The sequence below is a fragment of the Vespula pensylvanica genome, chromosome 13 (genome assembly GCF_014466175.1).
Source record: "Vespula pensylvanica isolate Volc-1 chromosome 13, ASM1446617v1, whole genome shotgun sequence".
NCBI classification, from domain to species: Eukaryota; Metazoa; Arthropoda; class Insecta; order Hymenoptera; family Vespidae; genus Vespula; species Vespula pensylvanica.
The window spans coordinates 4,705,300-4,723,185 of NC_057697.1; the positions used below are offsets into that span (position 1 = coordinate 4,705,300).

Here is a 17,886-nt window from a genome sequence, read left to right on the forward strand (position 1 = left end):
ATTTATAAAAGAGAGATGGATATCGATTGAACCCTATCTCTAAAGAACCATGATATTCACCGAATGTTACAGATCAGTACATTGTTCCAATATGGATGGTCAAGGAAATGCTGTAAATGGCGAAGCTTTTTTTCGATAACTTACAATGACCTAATTTTAGAAATGATCCTGAACCTATCGAGGAACAGAAAGTGTCCATTGTCGAGGCACAAACCACTCAAGAACGTAAAGAAGCTTTGCCTGAAAATGATCAAGAGATACTGGTACAAAACGAGGATCGATATGTACCAGAGGATCAACGTCATAATCAAAAAGAACATGTTCATGAAGCTAATGAAAACGTAGAAACAAATTTTTAATTCTTCGTTTAATAACTTTAATTAAACAATTCCCACAAATTTTCATAATTAATTAATTCATTGAAATTGACTAAATTTTGATTTTCAACATACTTCCCCTAATCGAGCAAAATAGTTATCTTAATAATTAATATCTAAGAAATGCATGAAACAGGAAGTAAACGTTTCAAAACCAGTAATCATCTCAATAGCATCATCTACCAAAGCAACAATTAATAGTCGATCAAAAGCTAGTCTTGATAAAAAAGAAATATCTCAGTTAAGGTTGATGGTGAAGAGAAAGAGTATAACGTAGATGACGAAGATCAAGGATCCTGTTGTACCTTTTGTACCTTTCAAGCATAATCATCGTCATAAATGTTTCCTACACCTGAGCCATTTTTTGTCAATGGTCTTCAGCTCTTCTTGTACTGGATCCTCTAGATCCTCTAGATCCTGTATTGATAACTATCATTGCTAATAGTTATACCATTGGTAATGGTAATATTGCTACTTCAGTAACGATGACATATGACAGATCACAAAATGGATGAACATCTTAATAAAAATTAATAATAACAATAATAATAATAATTATTATTAGTGAACTATATATTAGTGAAACTTAATAATAATAATTAAAAATTACAGGAAAGGTGCTTTTTTTTAAAACTAATAACGATTGAAAGAAATGTAATAATTGAACGATTGTTGCTTTTCTGTTTCAGTAAAAAACGACGTAGATCACCTGAAGGAATAAGTCATAAATTTTTTAAAGAGATCAATCAATCGAACACAAAAAAGATCGGTATCCTGAAGACTTAATTATGTTTATAGAAAAAAAATGACGGCATAATATTTCATTGCTATTGGTTTTTTAAACTTGAAAGGAAAATATTGTACGTGATATCTATAAAAAATATATTTTTTGTTAGATGCTTTGTTAAGAAAAAAATAGTGTTAACTATTCCAAATGATCAAATTATAAAGGTTTTACTTTTTTAAAAAAATGTTTATACAATATAACAAAAAAATACAATGTTACTTTCAAACATACCGACATTGCAGCAGCCACCGAAATTGGATAGTAAAACTTAACTAAATGATTCGTTCTGCTAACTACCCAAAACCACGATAAGTTGCATTTGGAATTCGGCAAAAAACGTGATATTCAATCGTACTAACATAATAATCGTTTGTAATTGTTAATCTACGTAAATGAATGTTAATGTATGTATATCTTAGAAATAAAATAAGGAAAAATATTTCATCGAATAAGTAAAAATATATAAGTACATTACATAGGATTCAGTTCTAAGTGCATCCTATGACATACGACGTGTTTTTAATGCTTCGAAGCATAAATTATCTATTTTTTTTTATCAGCAAAATGTCATATTGTACAAGATTTATAATTATTTTTCCATTGTTCATTAGTAATGTTACGTAATTTCCTTCTGTTCAATAAATATAGATATTAACACGATGATTACAAAATGTTCCAAAGTTATAAATCAAAATATATATCTGAAATTTAGAAAACAGCTTCTGAAGAAATTCTAGAAGAGAAATTTTTTGATAATCGTGATTATCATTATGTTCAGATTACAGAGATAATCGTTATTAAATTATATTTTTATGTTAAAATAATAATAACATTATCAATGCCATTTTGAAATTCTGAAATTAGAGTTTATAATTTAAATAGGATTCAGTCAATTTATTGCTCTGAATAAAAAAAGATTATTAATGGACATTGATATAATAAAGAGAAAACAACTTATAATACTTTATATGAACCATTATAAACAGAATATATACCTTGGAGAAATCACTAAGTACGTCAGAAATCTATAAACAAAATTAATGGCTAAATTGATCAAATTTTTTTACGTTCGCATGATATTCAACCCCACATATCAAATCATATATCAATAGAACCTTGAATCTCAACTTGATAGTTGCCTTGAAAAAAAAACATAAAATTCCATTATCTCTTGCATCGACATTATTTACAATATGTTTACATTTCAAAGACTAATATAGAATGAGGAGTTAGTTATTATTAGACTGTTTATCTAACACGTTAGTTCCATTATACAAAACTTGTGTATTAGAGAAGAGAGCGAAAGGAACGAGATATTGGTTTCATCCACGACTCGCTGGATTTCCCTTTTAAGTCAAAGTCAATTTTGTAAAAAGTCTTTAACAGATTTCCATGGACCTAAGTATGTAGGATACCTCAGTAATAGCCAAGGGAAAATATTTCTTTGGTACCAAATATATTCCGAATATACATATTTTTGTCTATTTTCTACGAGCATCACGTTCAATCATACATTCTTGAATATTTTTCTTACGTAAATATTATAAATAAAAGTTGAATAATAAATTTATAAATTTATCGATCTACTTTGATTTCTATTGGATCGAATTATTGAATTTAACTAAATCAATCTAATAAAATGACATTTCTTGATTATTTAATAAGATATTAATAAGATACAAATGACATTTCATCGTGCAGGAAAATTCCAAAGTGAAAACAATAAATTAAAAAAGAAAAACAAAAGGAAAACGAAGAAGAAAGAGAATAATTAATATGATTGGAACATATTTCTTGATGTTAGTGAGACTCGGAAGATTCAACGAATCAATAGATACTCGCTTGGTAGGTATGTTAATAAAAAAGCAATTCTCTTTTTGTCAACTTGCTGCATCCCGAGACGTTTTACGACTGTCTCGTCAAACTGACCTCTGACAAAGTATATATAAGGCCGAAGAAAATGATTTTCTACATCATTTCGCACTTGATGTTTCTAAGGAAGACGTTGAAACAAAATAAATATTCGATTAATAAGTTTTCCTATTATTAAAATCTGTGGAACAATAGATCGTAAAAATGTTGAAGATTTTCGCATTTACTTTGATTCTCTGCGTAGCAACAACTTTGACTTACTCTGCGGTCGTGACGAAATCAAATGAAGGTAGATCTTTTTTAAGTGTAATCTTAGTTAAAAACTTTCTTTAGAAAATAATTTTGTGTAAAAAAAACATATCATTTAAAACCTATATATAACATATTTTTAGTTTTATTTTCATTACTACCTTGATGTATGAATCTAAAAGTTTGAATATACTTTTAATATTTGAAATATTATTGTTCATGATAGAATTGAAATATTATTTTTCATGATAGAATAATGTAGGTTGTCGTTATTTAAATTGTTTCAGACGTCATTTTAGTAAGATCAGACAGAACTGCTGACCCTCAAACTTATGGACATGGACACCATCGAGAAAGTGAAGACGGATATAATGGTGGTTATCATCATGGTCATTATAACGGAAATCAGAGTGGACATTATGGTGGACATCATGGTGGTTATGGTAAATAAGCTGCGAATGTTAACGTATATAACATACACAAAATTGCAATTATAAATATGTTTAAAATATGTAGAGCAACCTGTCAAATATATAAATTTGGTTGCATAGAAAATTATTTTTAAATAAACCAACAAAATATTTAACAACACTGTTACAACTGATTTATAGAAAAAAATTACAACTGAATTTTTATAATTCATTTTACACTAAACCGCTAATATCGTTTAAATTTGAAATAACTACTAGTTTATAATAATAACTATATGTGTTATTGTTCATAATTATAAATAAAATAAAATGTAATATCTTTGACATATACGAAATATACAATTTATTTCATTTATGTATAAGTGAAATATTCATATAAATATAAAATATTTATATGAGTATATTTGCATGATTATAAGAAATATCAATAGTAGTGACACGTTTTAATGATTAATAACTATAATGAAAATAGCATGGGAAATATGAAAAACATACATATTAAAACATGGATTGAAATTCATAGAAGATAGATTAAAATAATTTTAAGATCATTTATATGTTTTAATGATGTTTTTAAATAAATTGATGTTTGATTTAATGATGTTTTTAAATAAATGATCTTAAAATTATTTTAATCTATCTTCTATGAATTTCAATCCATCTTGTATGCATTTTAATTAATTTTTCAATTTATACGTCACTCGTATTAAAAAATTGTTAACTCTTACAGAATAATTAAAAACAAAGAAAAATGTCTTACAATATGAAACGATATCAGTAACAGCATTTGTTCTAGATTCTTCAAATTTTTGATTATTATTAATATTGCTAAAAACATGAAACAAGATATAATCTTATTTCACATGTACATTACATGTGTATGTAGAATAGAGAAGCTTCCCTTATGAGAAATTGCAGTATTAACGCAAAAGTCTTCTACCTCGTCACATGTAACATTCAAGAAAAAAAAAAGGACAGAAAGTTACAAATACGCAAGAAAAGAAAACATGAAATATCAGTTGATATTATTTTTTACTATACTAACAGACGTAAGTTTTTCATCAAATTAATCTTATACTACTTTTTATCCTTACGAATATAATTTTACTATGAATAATACAATCTTTAATTGTTCTCTTATCAAATACAATGTCGGTCGATAATACTCGATGAAATGCTTAAATTCATAACTACACAATTTTATTCCTAAATATTCATAAAGGAATGCAGAATTTAAATTGTACCGCGTATGTGGGCAACTGATAACTCGTGTTCCTACTTATCTTCTCCAGCGAAGTGAAAAGAAACAATCCTCACTATTTAACACCGTCGTACCTCGGGAATTACGTTTTTTTTTTTGTGGATAATCGATTTTATATGTTCATATATATTTATACGATGAAAAGAAAATAAGAATAAAACGAATAAAAAGAATTGATGAATCTGAACATTTAAACGATAATATGTATCTCGAAAGTAAAAACATGTGATCTGTGCACTTTTTTCTTTATTACCATATATATAATATCCCTATCCTGTACCGTAGTGAAGCATAAAACATGGAATATTGGCTAGTTAAGTAGTGAGGGGACGAATTGATTGATAAATACAATAGAAAGGAATTGTGTAATCAGGAGCTAGAAGTTATCCATTTTTGATATAAAGAAGTGATTTTTTCGAAATGATTTCATTTTAAATAATATGCATAGAAAAGATGAAAAGCAAAAGAATAAAGGAAAGTTTAAAAAATAAAAAGTATAAATGAAAATAACAATTTAGACTTACGGCTGATATATATTAAATGTGTCAATAATTATAATAACTAGTTAAATGATAAATGTGTAAAAATTTGATTTTACATATATTTAAAGTCTGATTGATTTACATTACAATGAAGGTAAAACGATTAAAAAAAAAAAAACAAATTTTATTTATGCATCGGCAAACGAATGCCTATGGGAATCCAGTATTATTTATAAAAGAGAGATGGATATCGATTGAACCCTATCTCTAAAGAACCATGATGTTCACCGAATGTTACAGATCAGTACATTGTTCCAATATGGATGGCCAAGGAAATGCTGTAAATGGCGAAGCTTTCTTCGATAATTTGCAATGACCTAATTTTAGAAAAGGAACAGGAAGTGTCCATTGTCGAGGCACAAACCACTCAAGAATGTAAGGAAGCTTTGCCTGAAAATGATCAAGAGATACTGGTACAAAACAAGGATCGATATGTACCAGAGGATCAACGTCATAATCAAAAAGAACATGTTCATGAAGCTAATGAAAACGTAGAAACAAATTTTTAATTCTTCGTTTAATAACTTTAATTAAACAATTCCCGACAATTTTTCATAATTAATTAATTCATTGAAATTAACTAAATGTTGATTTTCAACATACTTCCCCTAATCGAGCAAAGTACTCATCTTAATAATTAATATCTAAAGAATGCATAAAATAGGAAGTAAACGTTTGAAAATCAGAATTCGAAACACTTATACCATCTCAAGAACCAATAGCACCATCTACCGAAGCAACAGTGAGTAGTCGATCAAAAGTTAGTCTTGGTAAAAAAGAAATTTCCCACTTAAGGTTGATGGTGAAGAGGAAGAGGACTATGAATGAAATCCTCAGGTAGATGACGAAGATCGAGGATGGTTATGTAGCAGAAGATCAACGCCATAATCAAAAGGAACATGTTCATTAAGCTAATGAACAGGTACAAACAAATTTGTAATTCCTCATTTCATAGATTCAATTAAAAAATCCCCTCAAATTTTCATAATTAATTAATTGAAATTAACTAAATTTTAATTTTCAATATACTCCTCCTAATCGAACACAATAGTTGTCTTAATAATTAACATGAAACGATGGAACCATGAAAGAGGATGTGAACATTTCAAAATTAAAAATCTGGAGACCTATACCAACTGAAGAACCAATAATACCATTTATTGAAGCAATAGTGAATATTCGAGTAAAGGCAATCTTGGCAAAAGAAGAAGATCCCAATTCAGGTGGAAGATGACGAAGAAGTGGACGATGTAGATGGTGAAGAAGAAAATCCTTTCGTATCTCTGTCTTTCGTATCTTTCAAAGGTAATCGTCGTCATCAAGGTTACTCACACCTAAATAATTTTTTCCCTGGTACATCAACTCATGCTGGATCCTCTGGATCCCCACCTGAAACGGTAATCATCATTGCTAACAGTTACTCCACCGGTAAAGATGGTGTTGCCAGTTCTATAGCGACGATATATAGCAGATTACCAAATAGATGAGCATCCTTAATTAATGATAATTAATAATAATAATGATAATAATAATAATAATAATAATAATAATAATAATAATAATGTTTATAAATTAAGAAAAATAATTTTTCAGATAATTATACATTAATAAGACGTAGTAACAATAGTTAAAAATTATGAAGTACTCTTTTTAAAACTGATAACTATTAAAAGAAGTATAATAATTGAACGTTGTAATAATGATTGTTGTTTTTCTGTTTTAGTAAAAAACGACGTAAGTCTCTCTCGAAGAAAAAAGTCATAAATTAAGAAGATCGATCAACCGAACACAAAAAAGATCGTTATCCTGAAGACTTAATTGTAATGTTTATGTGAGAAATGACGGCATACATTTGAACGTAATTTCATAGTATCACATTGCTATCGTCTTTCAAACTTGAAAGGAAAATATCTTGCATGATATCTATAATTATTTTACATTCTTGTCAAGGAAAAAAATAGTGAAAATTGTTCAAAATAATTAAATTGTAAAGTTTTCACTTTTCTGAAAAGATACAATACAATAAATAAAATACAATGTTACGTTCAAAACATATCGACCATTACAACATCTACCGAACTTGGATAACAGAACTTAAGGAAATTTGTTCTCCTGATTACTCAGACTCGCGATAAATTGTATTTTTTTTAATTCGGTATAAAATGTGATATTCATTCACATGTAACGTAATAATCATCTGTAATTGTTAATCCCAACCATCAAATTTTAATACTTATATATCTTATTTTATACTTCTTTATATTTTAAGTAGAATAAGAATAAAACTAAATTTTTCTTAATATCCCACGAGACGTAAACTTGAAACATTAATCACTTTATTCCGCACATTTTAGTATTTTTCATGCTTAGGTATTTTTGATTGTAAGTATGAATTGTTTACGTGGAATTTTTAATTCAAATAATTAAAGACAAAAAACATCATTATCATTCAATCTTAACACACCCTACGAGGAAAACCTTTTTTACGTTTTTTTTCACCATAAATGAAAATCAAATCGATTTGATCTTGTTACAACTGAGTCAGGTACACATTGACGTCACAGGCAATCTTCATGATAGCACGTTTACAACAATCGTAGTCCACGAGAGCGTAATTCACGTTCGTGATTTTCCGATCCGTGAAAATGCGGTATAATATTGAAGTTTATTACTATCATTTTCCCTTATCAGACATGTAATAAATTCTAAATACATCTTAAGATATACATATTGTTTTAATATGTTTCATCCTAATATAAAAGATAAATTTTTTTTATACGAAACATTAATTATTTATTTTTCTTATCAGCAAAACATTTTATTTTTGATCACTTTTTTCTCGTATTTGATTTATCATGTTTCTTCTATTTTTCATCAACATTGTTACGCAATTTTATTTTATTTAATAAACATATATATTAGCAATGTCCTAAAAGTTATTATATTAAAATAATCGAAATTTTGCTAACAACTTTTAGATCTCAGTAGAGAAATTTTCTGATTATCATGGTTATTATATTCAAATTAATTTTTATATATTAGGAATAATCGCTACTAAATTATAACTTTAATATTAAAATATTAATAATAAAATCAATGCCATTTTGAAAATCTAAAATTGTAGTTTAAAATTTAAATGGTTCTGTCAATTTATTACTATGAAGAAAAAAGTTTATAAACTTTTTTATATGAACTACAATGTATAGAATGTACACCTTGAATAAATCATCCTGTATCTTTGGATCGATAGAAATCTGTGGGAAGAAAATCACAGAATTGATAAAATTTTTATTAACCACATATTCAATCCATCATGAGGTTCAAATTTAACAATGGAACTTTGTGTTTCAACTCAATAGTTATCTTGGAAAAAAATCATAAAGCTCCATTATTTCTTATATTGATATTATTTACGATATATTTACATTTCAAAGGCAAATCCAGAGTAAAAAGCGAATTATTATTAGATTATTTATTTAACGTATAGATTACTTTACGTGCAAGAGTCTGTGCATGAGAAAAGATGGACAAAAAAAAAGAGGCATGTGTTTCGTCCGGGATCTGTTGGAGGCTAAGATCAGTCAATTTTGTAAAAAATTTTCTTTCACAAATCTCCACTGATCTGAAGACGTAAAATATCATAGTGATACCCAATGAAAAATATTTCTTTACATTAGATATATTCCCGATGCATACATTTTTATCTGTTTTGTACAAACAATACGTTCAATCGTACGCTCTTCAATATTATTCTTGTTTATATATTACAAACGAAATTTAAATAATAAATTTACAAGCTGGTAGATAATCTCTGATTTTTATTCCATGAAACTATTCAGTTTAGCTAAACTAATCTAACAATAAAAAAGATATTTATTTAGATCATTTACTTATATAGTACAAATGACATTTGATTAATAAGAAAAATCGTGAATTGAAAATAACAGATGAAATATAGAAAGAGGAATAAGAAAAGAATAATTAACTAAGAAGTAGAATAAATTTATTGATGTTTACTATACCCGATCGATTGATACTCGTTTGGTGTATATGTAAATAATACCAAACGATGTTGATATATATGTAAATAAAAAAAGTAGTTCTTTTTTGTTTACTAGAAACATTCTACGACGTTTGAGGACTGCCTTATCAAATTGACCTCTAACAGGATATATATAAGGACAGAGAAGTTGATCTCCTACATCATTTCGCACTTGTCGTTTGTAAAGAACATAACAATCAGCCGATTAATAATTTCCCTCGTTCTTAAAACTTGTAAAAAAAGAGAACGTAAAAATGTGGAAGATATTCACATTTCTGTTGCTTTTCTGCGTAGTAACAACTTTCGCTTATCCTTCGATCCAGCCAGGAGGTAAATCCTTAATTTAGACTTAGCTTCGAACTTCATTTGGAAGAAAAGTTTGCGTAAAAGAAAAAAAAAAAGAAGAAATATTATTCCAAACTTTTTTATTCATATTTTTAGATATTTTCATAACATATTTTATTTTTATTATAATTGTAAAATAAAAATCAACGAATTTAGATAACCTTCTTTTAAAGATTATTCCTCATGCATTATAGCATAATTTATAATAATGTTGTTTGAATCGTTTCAGCTCCCGTATTAGACAGATTGAATAGAGCTGCTGATCGTTATGAAAATGGACGTAAAGGTGGTAGTGGATATGGCAATAAATATGGTGGTAGTGGTGATGGATATGGCAATAAATATAGTGGTGGATATGGCAATGAACATAGCGGTGGACGTGGGTAAATAAACTGATCATTTATATAGAAAAATGCAGTTTATACAAAAAATGCGATGATAAATTTTTCAAAAATATATAGAATAACTCGTCCGATATTATAATAACTATAGTTTGTTATACAAAATATTATTTTGAGATAAAACAACAAGATATTTACCAATATTGTTATAACTCATTTGTAGAAAAAAAAAGGTACAATTCATTTGTTATAATTCATGTTACACTAAATGACACAAGCGATATTGTTTGTTATTTGCTAGTTTGTAATAATAACTTGTTATATAATCATGAGTAAAATAAAATGTAATATCTCTCACATACACGAAATATACAGTTTATTTCATTTACGTGAAATATATAAGATATTTATATGCACCATAATTGCATAATTATAAGAAATATCGATTACATTGATACATTCTAATAATCAATAATTATTATGAAAATTATGCAATATATCGATTATATAACAAAATATACATATCTAAAATTTATAAGCGATCTTAAAATCGTTCTAATCTTTCCTCTATGAAAATATACATTTTGATTAATTCTTCGATTAGTACGTCACTCTTGTTAGAAAATTATTAATGCTCATAAGACAATGGAAAAAAAAACTTCGACCAATATGAAACGATATCAGTAACAGTCTTTGTTCTGTATTTCTCCAATTTCCGATTGTCACTAATGTTGCTACAAACACGCGACACCGTATGATCTTATTTCATACACATATTACGTGGAATGTGGAATAAAAGAGCTTCCCCCATGGGAAATCGCAATATTAACGCAAAAGTCTTCTACCTCGTCGCATGTAACTTTCAAGAAAAAAAAAAAGGACAGAAAGTAACAAATACGCAAGAAAGGAAAACATGAAATATCAGTTGATATTATTTTTTGCTATCCTAACAGGCGTAAGTTTTTCATCAACTTAATCTTATATTATTTTTTATCCTTACAAATATAATTTCACAATGAATAATTCCATATTTAATTGTTCTCTTATCAGATACAATGTCGGTCGATAATACTCGATGAAATGCGTAAGTTCATAACTATAGAATTTTATATCTAAATATTCATAAAAGAATAGAGAATTTAAATTGTACCGCTTAGGTGGGCAACTGGTAACTCGTGCTTCTACGTATCTTCTCCAGTGAAGTGAAAGAAAACGATCCTCACTATTTAACACCGCCGTGCCTCGTGAATTCTGTTTTTTTTTTTTTTTTTTTTTTTTTATGGATAACCGATTTTATTTGATCATATATATCTATACACTGAAAAAACAACAAGATAACGTTGGGAATAAGAAGAATTGGTGAATCAGAACATTTAAACGAGAATATGTATCTCAAAAGTGAAAACATGTGACATGTGTCGTTTTTTCTTTACAACCACAGATGTAATATCTATATTTCATTTATCCCTATGTACCGAGGTGAGGTGTAAAGAGAAAACTTTCACGTTTTTAAATATGGAGTGTTGGCTAGTTAAATAGTGGAGGAACGAATTGATTGATGGTCGGGACCATAGAGCCTTGGACGAAAAAGAAATTGCCCACCTATGCTGTAACGAATTGATTTTTTTTTAATAATTTCATATGCTTAAAAAAGAAAAGTATAAACGGCTTTGACACTTTCTAAAAAATACAATTTAATTCATTAAAGATAAAGAAAAATATATCGTTAAAACAGCTAAAAATGACAGCGCCAAACCGAAAAGAATCGAGCGATCGTTTGACGATGAAATAACAGATAAAATGGAACAATTCGATAGGAAGAATGAAGCCGAATCGACGACGAATGTATTCTGGTTACCTTCACCGTTCATATATCCAACGGTAAGAAATTAATTTAATTCATACACATTCGTCAAAATTTAATAATCAGAGATGTTAAAATTTACTCAGATCGTGTAAGAACTAATCAAAAAACGAATCGAAAGAAATAAGGACTTAGAAGAGAAAAGAAAAAAAAAAAAGAAAATAGATAAGTTGAGAACAACTAACTAATGTAATTAATATTACATTATAATAAATCTTATGTTATATAGTCGTTAATATAAAATATTTGAGTATATGTAATATTATTAATAAATTTGATAATATTTTGTTTTCTTCGATTATAGTGGTTACGATCTTCAAATCAATCTTTCTGGCAATTATCTGAGAAATATTTAAAAAGAAGTGAAAATTCTGATTCCACTTTGACGGAACAAAAAGATAACAAAGAAACTTGGAATAACGATAAATTATATATCGAGGAAGGGGCTAAAATGATCAAAACCTGTGCCGAACAAATCGACGAAATGTTGCTTTTGATACAAAACGCTCTTGGTCAATTTCGAAAATATTTGAACGAATGGTGCAGGTTGGTTGAATTTAAAATGAAATTAATATTTTCAAAAAATTTTCTTATTTTTAATTTATATATTATTTTAGGAATCATCATTCGATGGTCAAATTATCACCGGAATCATCCGATACATTTTATCTTCCTAAAAATTGACTGAATATTTAGATATTAATACGAAATTTAAAAAAGAAAATTTGAACTCATCTTTATATTGTCAATATATTGATCTATCATCTTATAATATTAACCAAATATCTATTCATTAAATTTTACATTTTATAACATTTAAAATGCAATTAACTATATAAAACAAACAAACAAAAATTATTATAAAACAACAAATAAAAATATTATTCCAAATGAATTTGAATTGATTTTTTTGGAAAATATAATCTCTCTACGCTATAGTGACTCAAGATGATCGATGATAAAAAAGGTCTTTGAACTATCGTTAGTAACAGACTAACAAGAATACTAGAATACTTTCAACGGCGTTATTTAACACGTTTGATCGATAAAACAAATAGTTGCTGCTAACAACGACGTGTGATTTTTGTTAGAGTCCACTTTAAAGTGATTTCTTCCATTTAATCGGTAAGTTCTTTTATCATAATGATTAAATAAATAAATTTTTCATTTAATAAAATTAAAATTATCAAAAAGTATCAAACAAATGTATTATGATTTTTGTTAAAACTGATTTTGTTAGATCAACCGGTTAGAATTTTTCTATTCCTTTTTTTTTCTCTAAAGAATTCGTCATGCGAATTCGTATATATCTTTATAATTTATTTATTAAATATTAAATATAAGATTTTTATATTTGTCATGATTTTAAATAACGTGTACTTTATTCTATACAATTTTCATTTCACAAGAAGATAGATACATTTGAAATCGTTTAAAGTTTTAATACTTTTCGCATAGTACCTATCAGCCATTACAAGTGAAAAGTTTGGAAAGTTAAATTAGAACTCTAAAATAGAAATACCGATGATTATCTCGGCTCGATTTAATCCGACCTTCGCAATTCCGAAAGTTCTAATTCTTTCCTCACTTCGAATTTCTCATTTCCAACTTTAGCTCTTAGATTCTAATCCTTCGAAGTAAAATAAAATACAGATTTTTATGATCTATTAAATGCCATATAAAGGTGTTAAAAAATTTAATTTACAAGATGGACTATATAAAGTATTATAAAATTTAATGCATAAAATGGTCCACATAGTATTTCAAAATTTAATGCACAGAAGGGTTCATTTAAAATATTACAAAATGTAAAAAACAAAATTAAATGAACACAAACATATAAATATATATGAACATAAATATATATTATAAATATATATATATATATAAATAATATAAATTTTATATATATTTATATATAAATTATATTATATTATATATATCATAAATTATATATATAATATATCATATATGTATAATATAATCATATATATATCGCGAACATACATTGTGTAATATGCGCGCGCGCATTATATATAGTATTAAAACTATCTATCTTGTACCTGGTACGATATCATTATGTGAAAGAAAATCATGCAAACATTGCCACAATGATACACCATTTACTTCGCAAAACTTTTTAAGTTGTACAATGCGTGTGCAGTCATGATTGTTATATGGTTTGGAAATTGAAGTTTTAATATTCTATTTCTTATAATGAGTTTCTAACATGCATTCTCGATTAAAGATGTATATTATCTTCAATTATTCAGCATTAAATAAAGTGTACAAGTTTTTATGAAAATTGAGTTTTCAGTGAACACGTCTTACGTAGATGATGTAAGAAAAAATGTTAATTGTTTGAATAATTCAAAAATTTATTATAAGTCGAGTATCAGTGGTCTGATACGATTTTCTTTTATGTTTTATTGATCAATCGATTGGATGTCAATCTGAAAATTTCCTATCGGGTTTTACGAATACATGCGTCGTGAAATGTTTTAAAAATAATTTGTTTTATAGGATAGAAATTAAAAAATATTAAAATTTATGTACTAATAAAAATAATAATTATTATTATTATGTGTAAAATTTCTATAGATATGAAACTGGTACTCTTATATAATATATATATCATAGAATATTATTAATATCTTAATAAATTACTTAATAATATAAATTAATAAATAATGTGTGTGTGTGCCTCCGTTCATAGTTGCCCTAATATCTAACAACCTGTTGAAATTACAAAGATAATTTAATAAGAGAAATATCCATGGCTCTAAATCAACTACGAAGTGCTTTTTTTTAGTGAATATCTATAAATTTTTTTACATACTTACATAGTAATAATCATTTTAAATCACATTAATTAAAATCATATCTAAAAAATTGTTACTAGATCGTTAAAATATAATTTGTGAGATTAAAGACTAATAGATTCTGTTACTATATTGCGATTCATACTATATGCTATAAATATAAATTATTTACTAATCAAACAGTCATGTATTTGAACAAATCGAAGTTCAATGAATCGAAGTTAAAGACATAATCGACTTTAAAATATTTTGTAATCCTACTTTATTATTGTGATATGAAAAAAATTACTTTAATATTTAAAATGTTAATTATCTCATAAACGATGCATAATAGCAATTTTTTATCAGATATAATAATCATAACTATAGATGTAAATGACCAGTACTTTTCTAACTATGCAAAAAATAAATTATAGATATCTATTTACAAAAAACTGTGTCGATCTTTATAAATCGAAAAAAAAAAAGATAATTTACATAGTAGATGGCTCAGAGCCATGCAAATTTCTCTCATTAAATTTTTTTGTAACTTCGATCATTCGCGAGATATTTGCTCGGACATCTATGAACATACATTTTCTATATTAAAATAATTATTAATACATTTTAATAATTTAGATTAGCTTTTGCCGAAATTATGTTCTTAAATAAAAATACAAATTATGAAATTTAATAATATTTTATTATTTTCATGTATTTTGTTTTACATAATTAAAGCATGAGAATAAACGTTTATTTTTTCTTAGTTAGTTTAGTTTTCTTAGTTTTTCTTAACTTTTACATTTACCTGCACAATTTATTTATTATTAATATCAATCTACCCTATAAAATAACCACGATGTTTCGTTAAAAATTTAGGATTTGTAAAATAATTTAAAAAATGCTGATTTAAACGATGATGATGATAATTTAATATCGAAGGAAAAAAAAAATAATCAAAATAATACTTCAAAAGAAAATATGTCGATCGAGAAACCGAAAGGCATTAACCCAAGGATGCACGAAAACGAACAAACATCGAAACTCAGCGTCGGCGCCGACGTCGAACGTAACGGAGGGGTAGACGCCGTGCGTGTTACAACAACTCTCATGAAAAGCGTTTCCTTGTTCCTCACGAGTGCTTGGAAGGCCTCGGTAAACGCAAAAAGACCGCCCTCGGTTAAGCCAACGAAACAAGAGCCACGACGTCCGCGTAAAAAAAAAATGCCGGAAAGCGGAAACGCCAGGAATTCTGCTTACATTGTCAAGATTATCGAGTCTCTCAAAAAGAAGACTAAATTTAGCAGGTCTAACAAAATTATTATTAATTTTCTGTTTTCTTATTTTTTTCTTTCTTTTTTTTCTTTTTTATTATTTTATCATTGCTATCTTAACAATTTCCTACATAGATCGTTTGATTTGTCATAGAGTATGATTATTCGTAATTAGAAATAGATATGATTAGAGAGATAATATAATAAAAAAATATTACATTTCTAATAACATTCCTAAAATCATTTACTTTCAATGGTTCTTGTATACTTTGGGTACTTAAAAATTTAAAAAAAAAAAAAAAAAACGAGAGAAAGAAAACAAAAAATATGTTTCAAATCTCGTCTGTGTGTGTTACAGAATAGAATTAGATGGACTCTGCAAACTTTATAAAAAATTAACAACGCAAGCTGTCCAGCAACAAGTGAATCCATCGATGGGTATTTACAGAAGGCCAAGGCCAATACACAATATCGAGGTAATTCGATTAATATGATCTAAAGAAAATGTAATTTTTTCTTTCTTTTCTTTTTTATGAATAATTTATTATAATATAATTCAATAATCAATAATAAAAATTTTTACTTTAGGGTATCGATAGATCTATTTTTCGCGATCTCCTTCACAATACTTTCAAAGTTATAACCGAGGATACGTTAGTGGAACGATTGTTTTGTTGTTGGGACCGCGAAAATGAAGGTGTTATTAGATTAGAATCGTGGATCATGGGTCTCGATGTTTTCCTCCGTGGCAATCTACAGGATAAAACCGATTTCTGCTTTCGTGTTTACGATTTAAACAATGACGGTTTTATTACGAAAGATGAAATCTTTCAATTATTTAAGTATGTCTATTTCAAATAAAAAGTTTTTATTATCTTCAAATAACTATGAAAATTTTAGATGTAATATTATAAATAATAAATTGCTTGTCGAGATAAATAATACATATTATTATATCGATAATATTGATTGCGAACTCCTGATGATAGGCAATACATCGTACTTTGCTGATAAATCAATTTCGAGTCCTTGGTGACAGACAATACATATATCAATACAATAATATTATCTATCGAGTATAGAGTACTGCCTCTCTCTAGACGCAATATTTATATTTTCATATAAATAATTATAGGGAATAAATTATTAAATCTAATTAGCAAAAATCTTAAATTCATTAATAAACGAATTTTTTACATCATACATCTACAATTTTCCTAGTTCTTTGATAATAAAAATCAAAAATATCGATAGATGTGACTATACATTTTAATATTTTTTCCTACATGGAGATTATATGAAGTATCGTATTTTTATTAATGTTTTCAATTTTTAAATTGATATTCTTACATTTTTAAGAAATTGTTTAATAAAGCAACCAGGAGAAGAAGATCCGGACGAGAGTATACGAGATTTATCAGAATTGGCTTTGAAAAAACTCGATGTCAATCACGATGGAAAAATATCATTTGAAGATTATGAAAAAGCAATTATAAAAGAACCATTGCTACTCGAAGCTTTCGGACAGTGTTTACCCACGGAAGAAAATTGTACAGCCTTTATCAAATCATTACAACATTGAATCACTGATTTTAATTCCATCAAGATTTGAAACATTGCAAAAAGGTAAAGAATTTCATTCTGAATATTATATAATATGAAAAAGCATAATGGGAAATGTGAAGGAGAAGTTCATGTAA

General features: G+C 27.0%; 3 protein-coding genes across 4 annotated transcripts; all 3 read left to right on the plus strand.

The window, feature by feature from the left end:
- Positions 1-3,129: 3,129 nt before the first annotated feature.
- On the plus strand, positions 3,130-3,874 carry LOC122633660 (protein suex-1-like). Its single transcript, XM_043821802.1, has 2 exons — positions 3,130-3,325; positions 3,573-3,874. The coding sequence occupies exons 1-2, from the start codon at positions 3,241-3,243 to the stop codon at positions 3,734-3,736; spliced, it is 249 nt and encodes an 82-aa protein (XP_043677737.1). The 5' UTR covers positions 3,130-3,240; the 3' UTR covers positions 3,737-3,874.
- A 5,832-nt stretch (positions 3,875-9,706) lies between these two features.
- Positions 9,707-12,992, plus strand: LOC122633813. Of its 2 annotated transcripts, none has more exons than XM_043822201.1 (5): positions 9,707-9,891; positions 10,136-10,192; positions 11,983-12,128; positions 12,416-12,657; positions 12,729-12,990. In XM_043822201.1, the coding sequence occupies exons 1-5, from the start codon at positions 9,816-9,818 to the stop codon at positions 12,793-12,795; spliced, it is 588 nt and encodes a 195-aa protein (XP_043678136.1). In that variant the 5' UTR covers positions 9,707-9,815; the 3' UTR covers positions 12,796-12,990. The 2 variants fall into 2 exon arrangements, with proteins under 2 accessions (XP_043678136.1, XP_043678137.1); XM_043822202.1 differs by lacking the exons at positions 9,707-9,891; positions 10,136-10,192 and adding exons at positions 10,770-11,202; positions 11,298-11,331 and having other exon boundaries at positions 12,729-12,992.
- Positions 12,993-15,702: 2,710 nt separating this feature from the next.
- Positions 15,703-17,784, plus strand: LOC122633881 (EF-hand calcium-binding domain-containing protein 1-like). Its single transcript, XM_043822324.1, has 4 exons — positions 15,703-16,219; positions 16,545-16,662; positions 16,775-17,028; positions 17,546-17,784. Exons 1-4 carry the CDS (start codon positions 15,894-15,896, stop codon positions 17,766-17,768), a joined length of 921 nt encoding a protein of 306 aa, XP_043678259.1. The 5' UTR covers positions 15,703-15,893; the 3' UTR covers positions 17,769-17,784.
- The last annotated feature ends 102 nt before the right edge of the window (positions 17,785-17,886 follow it).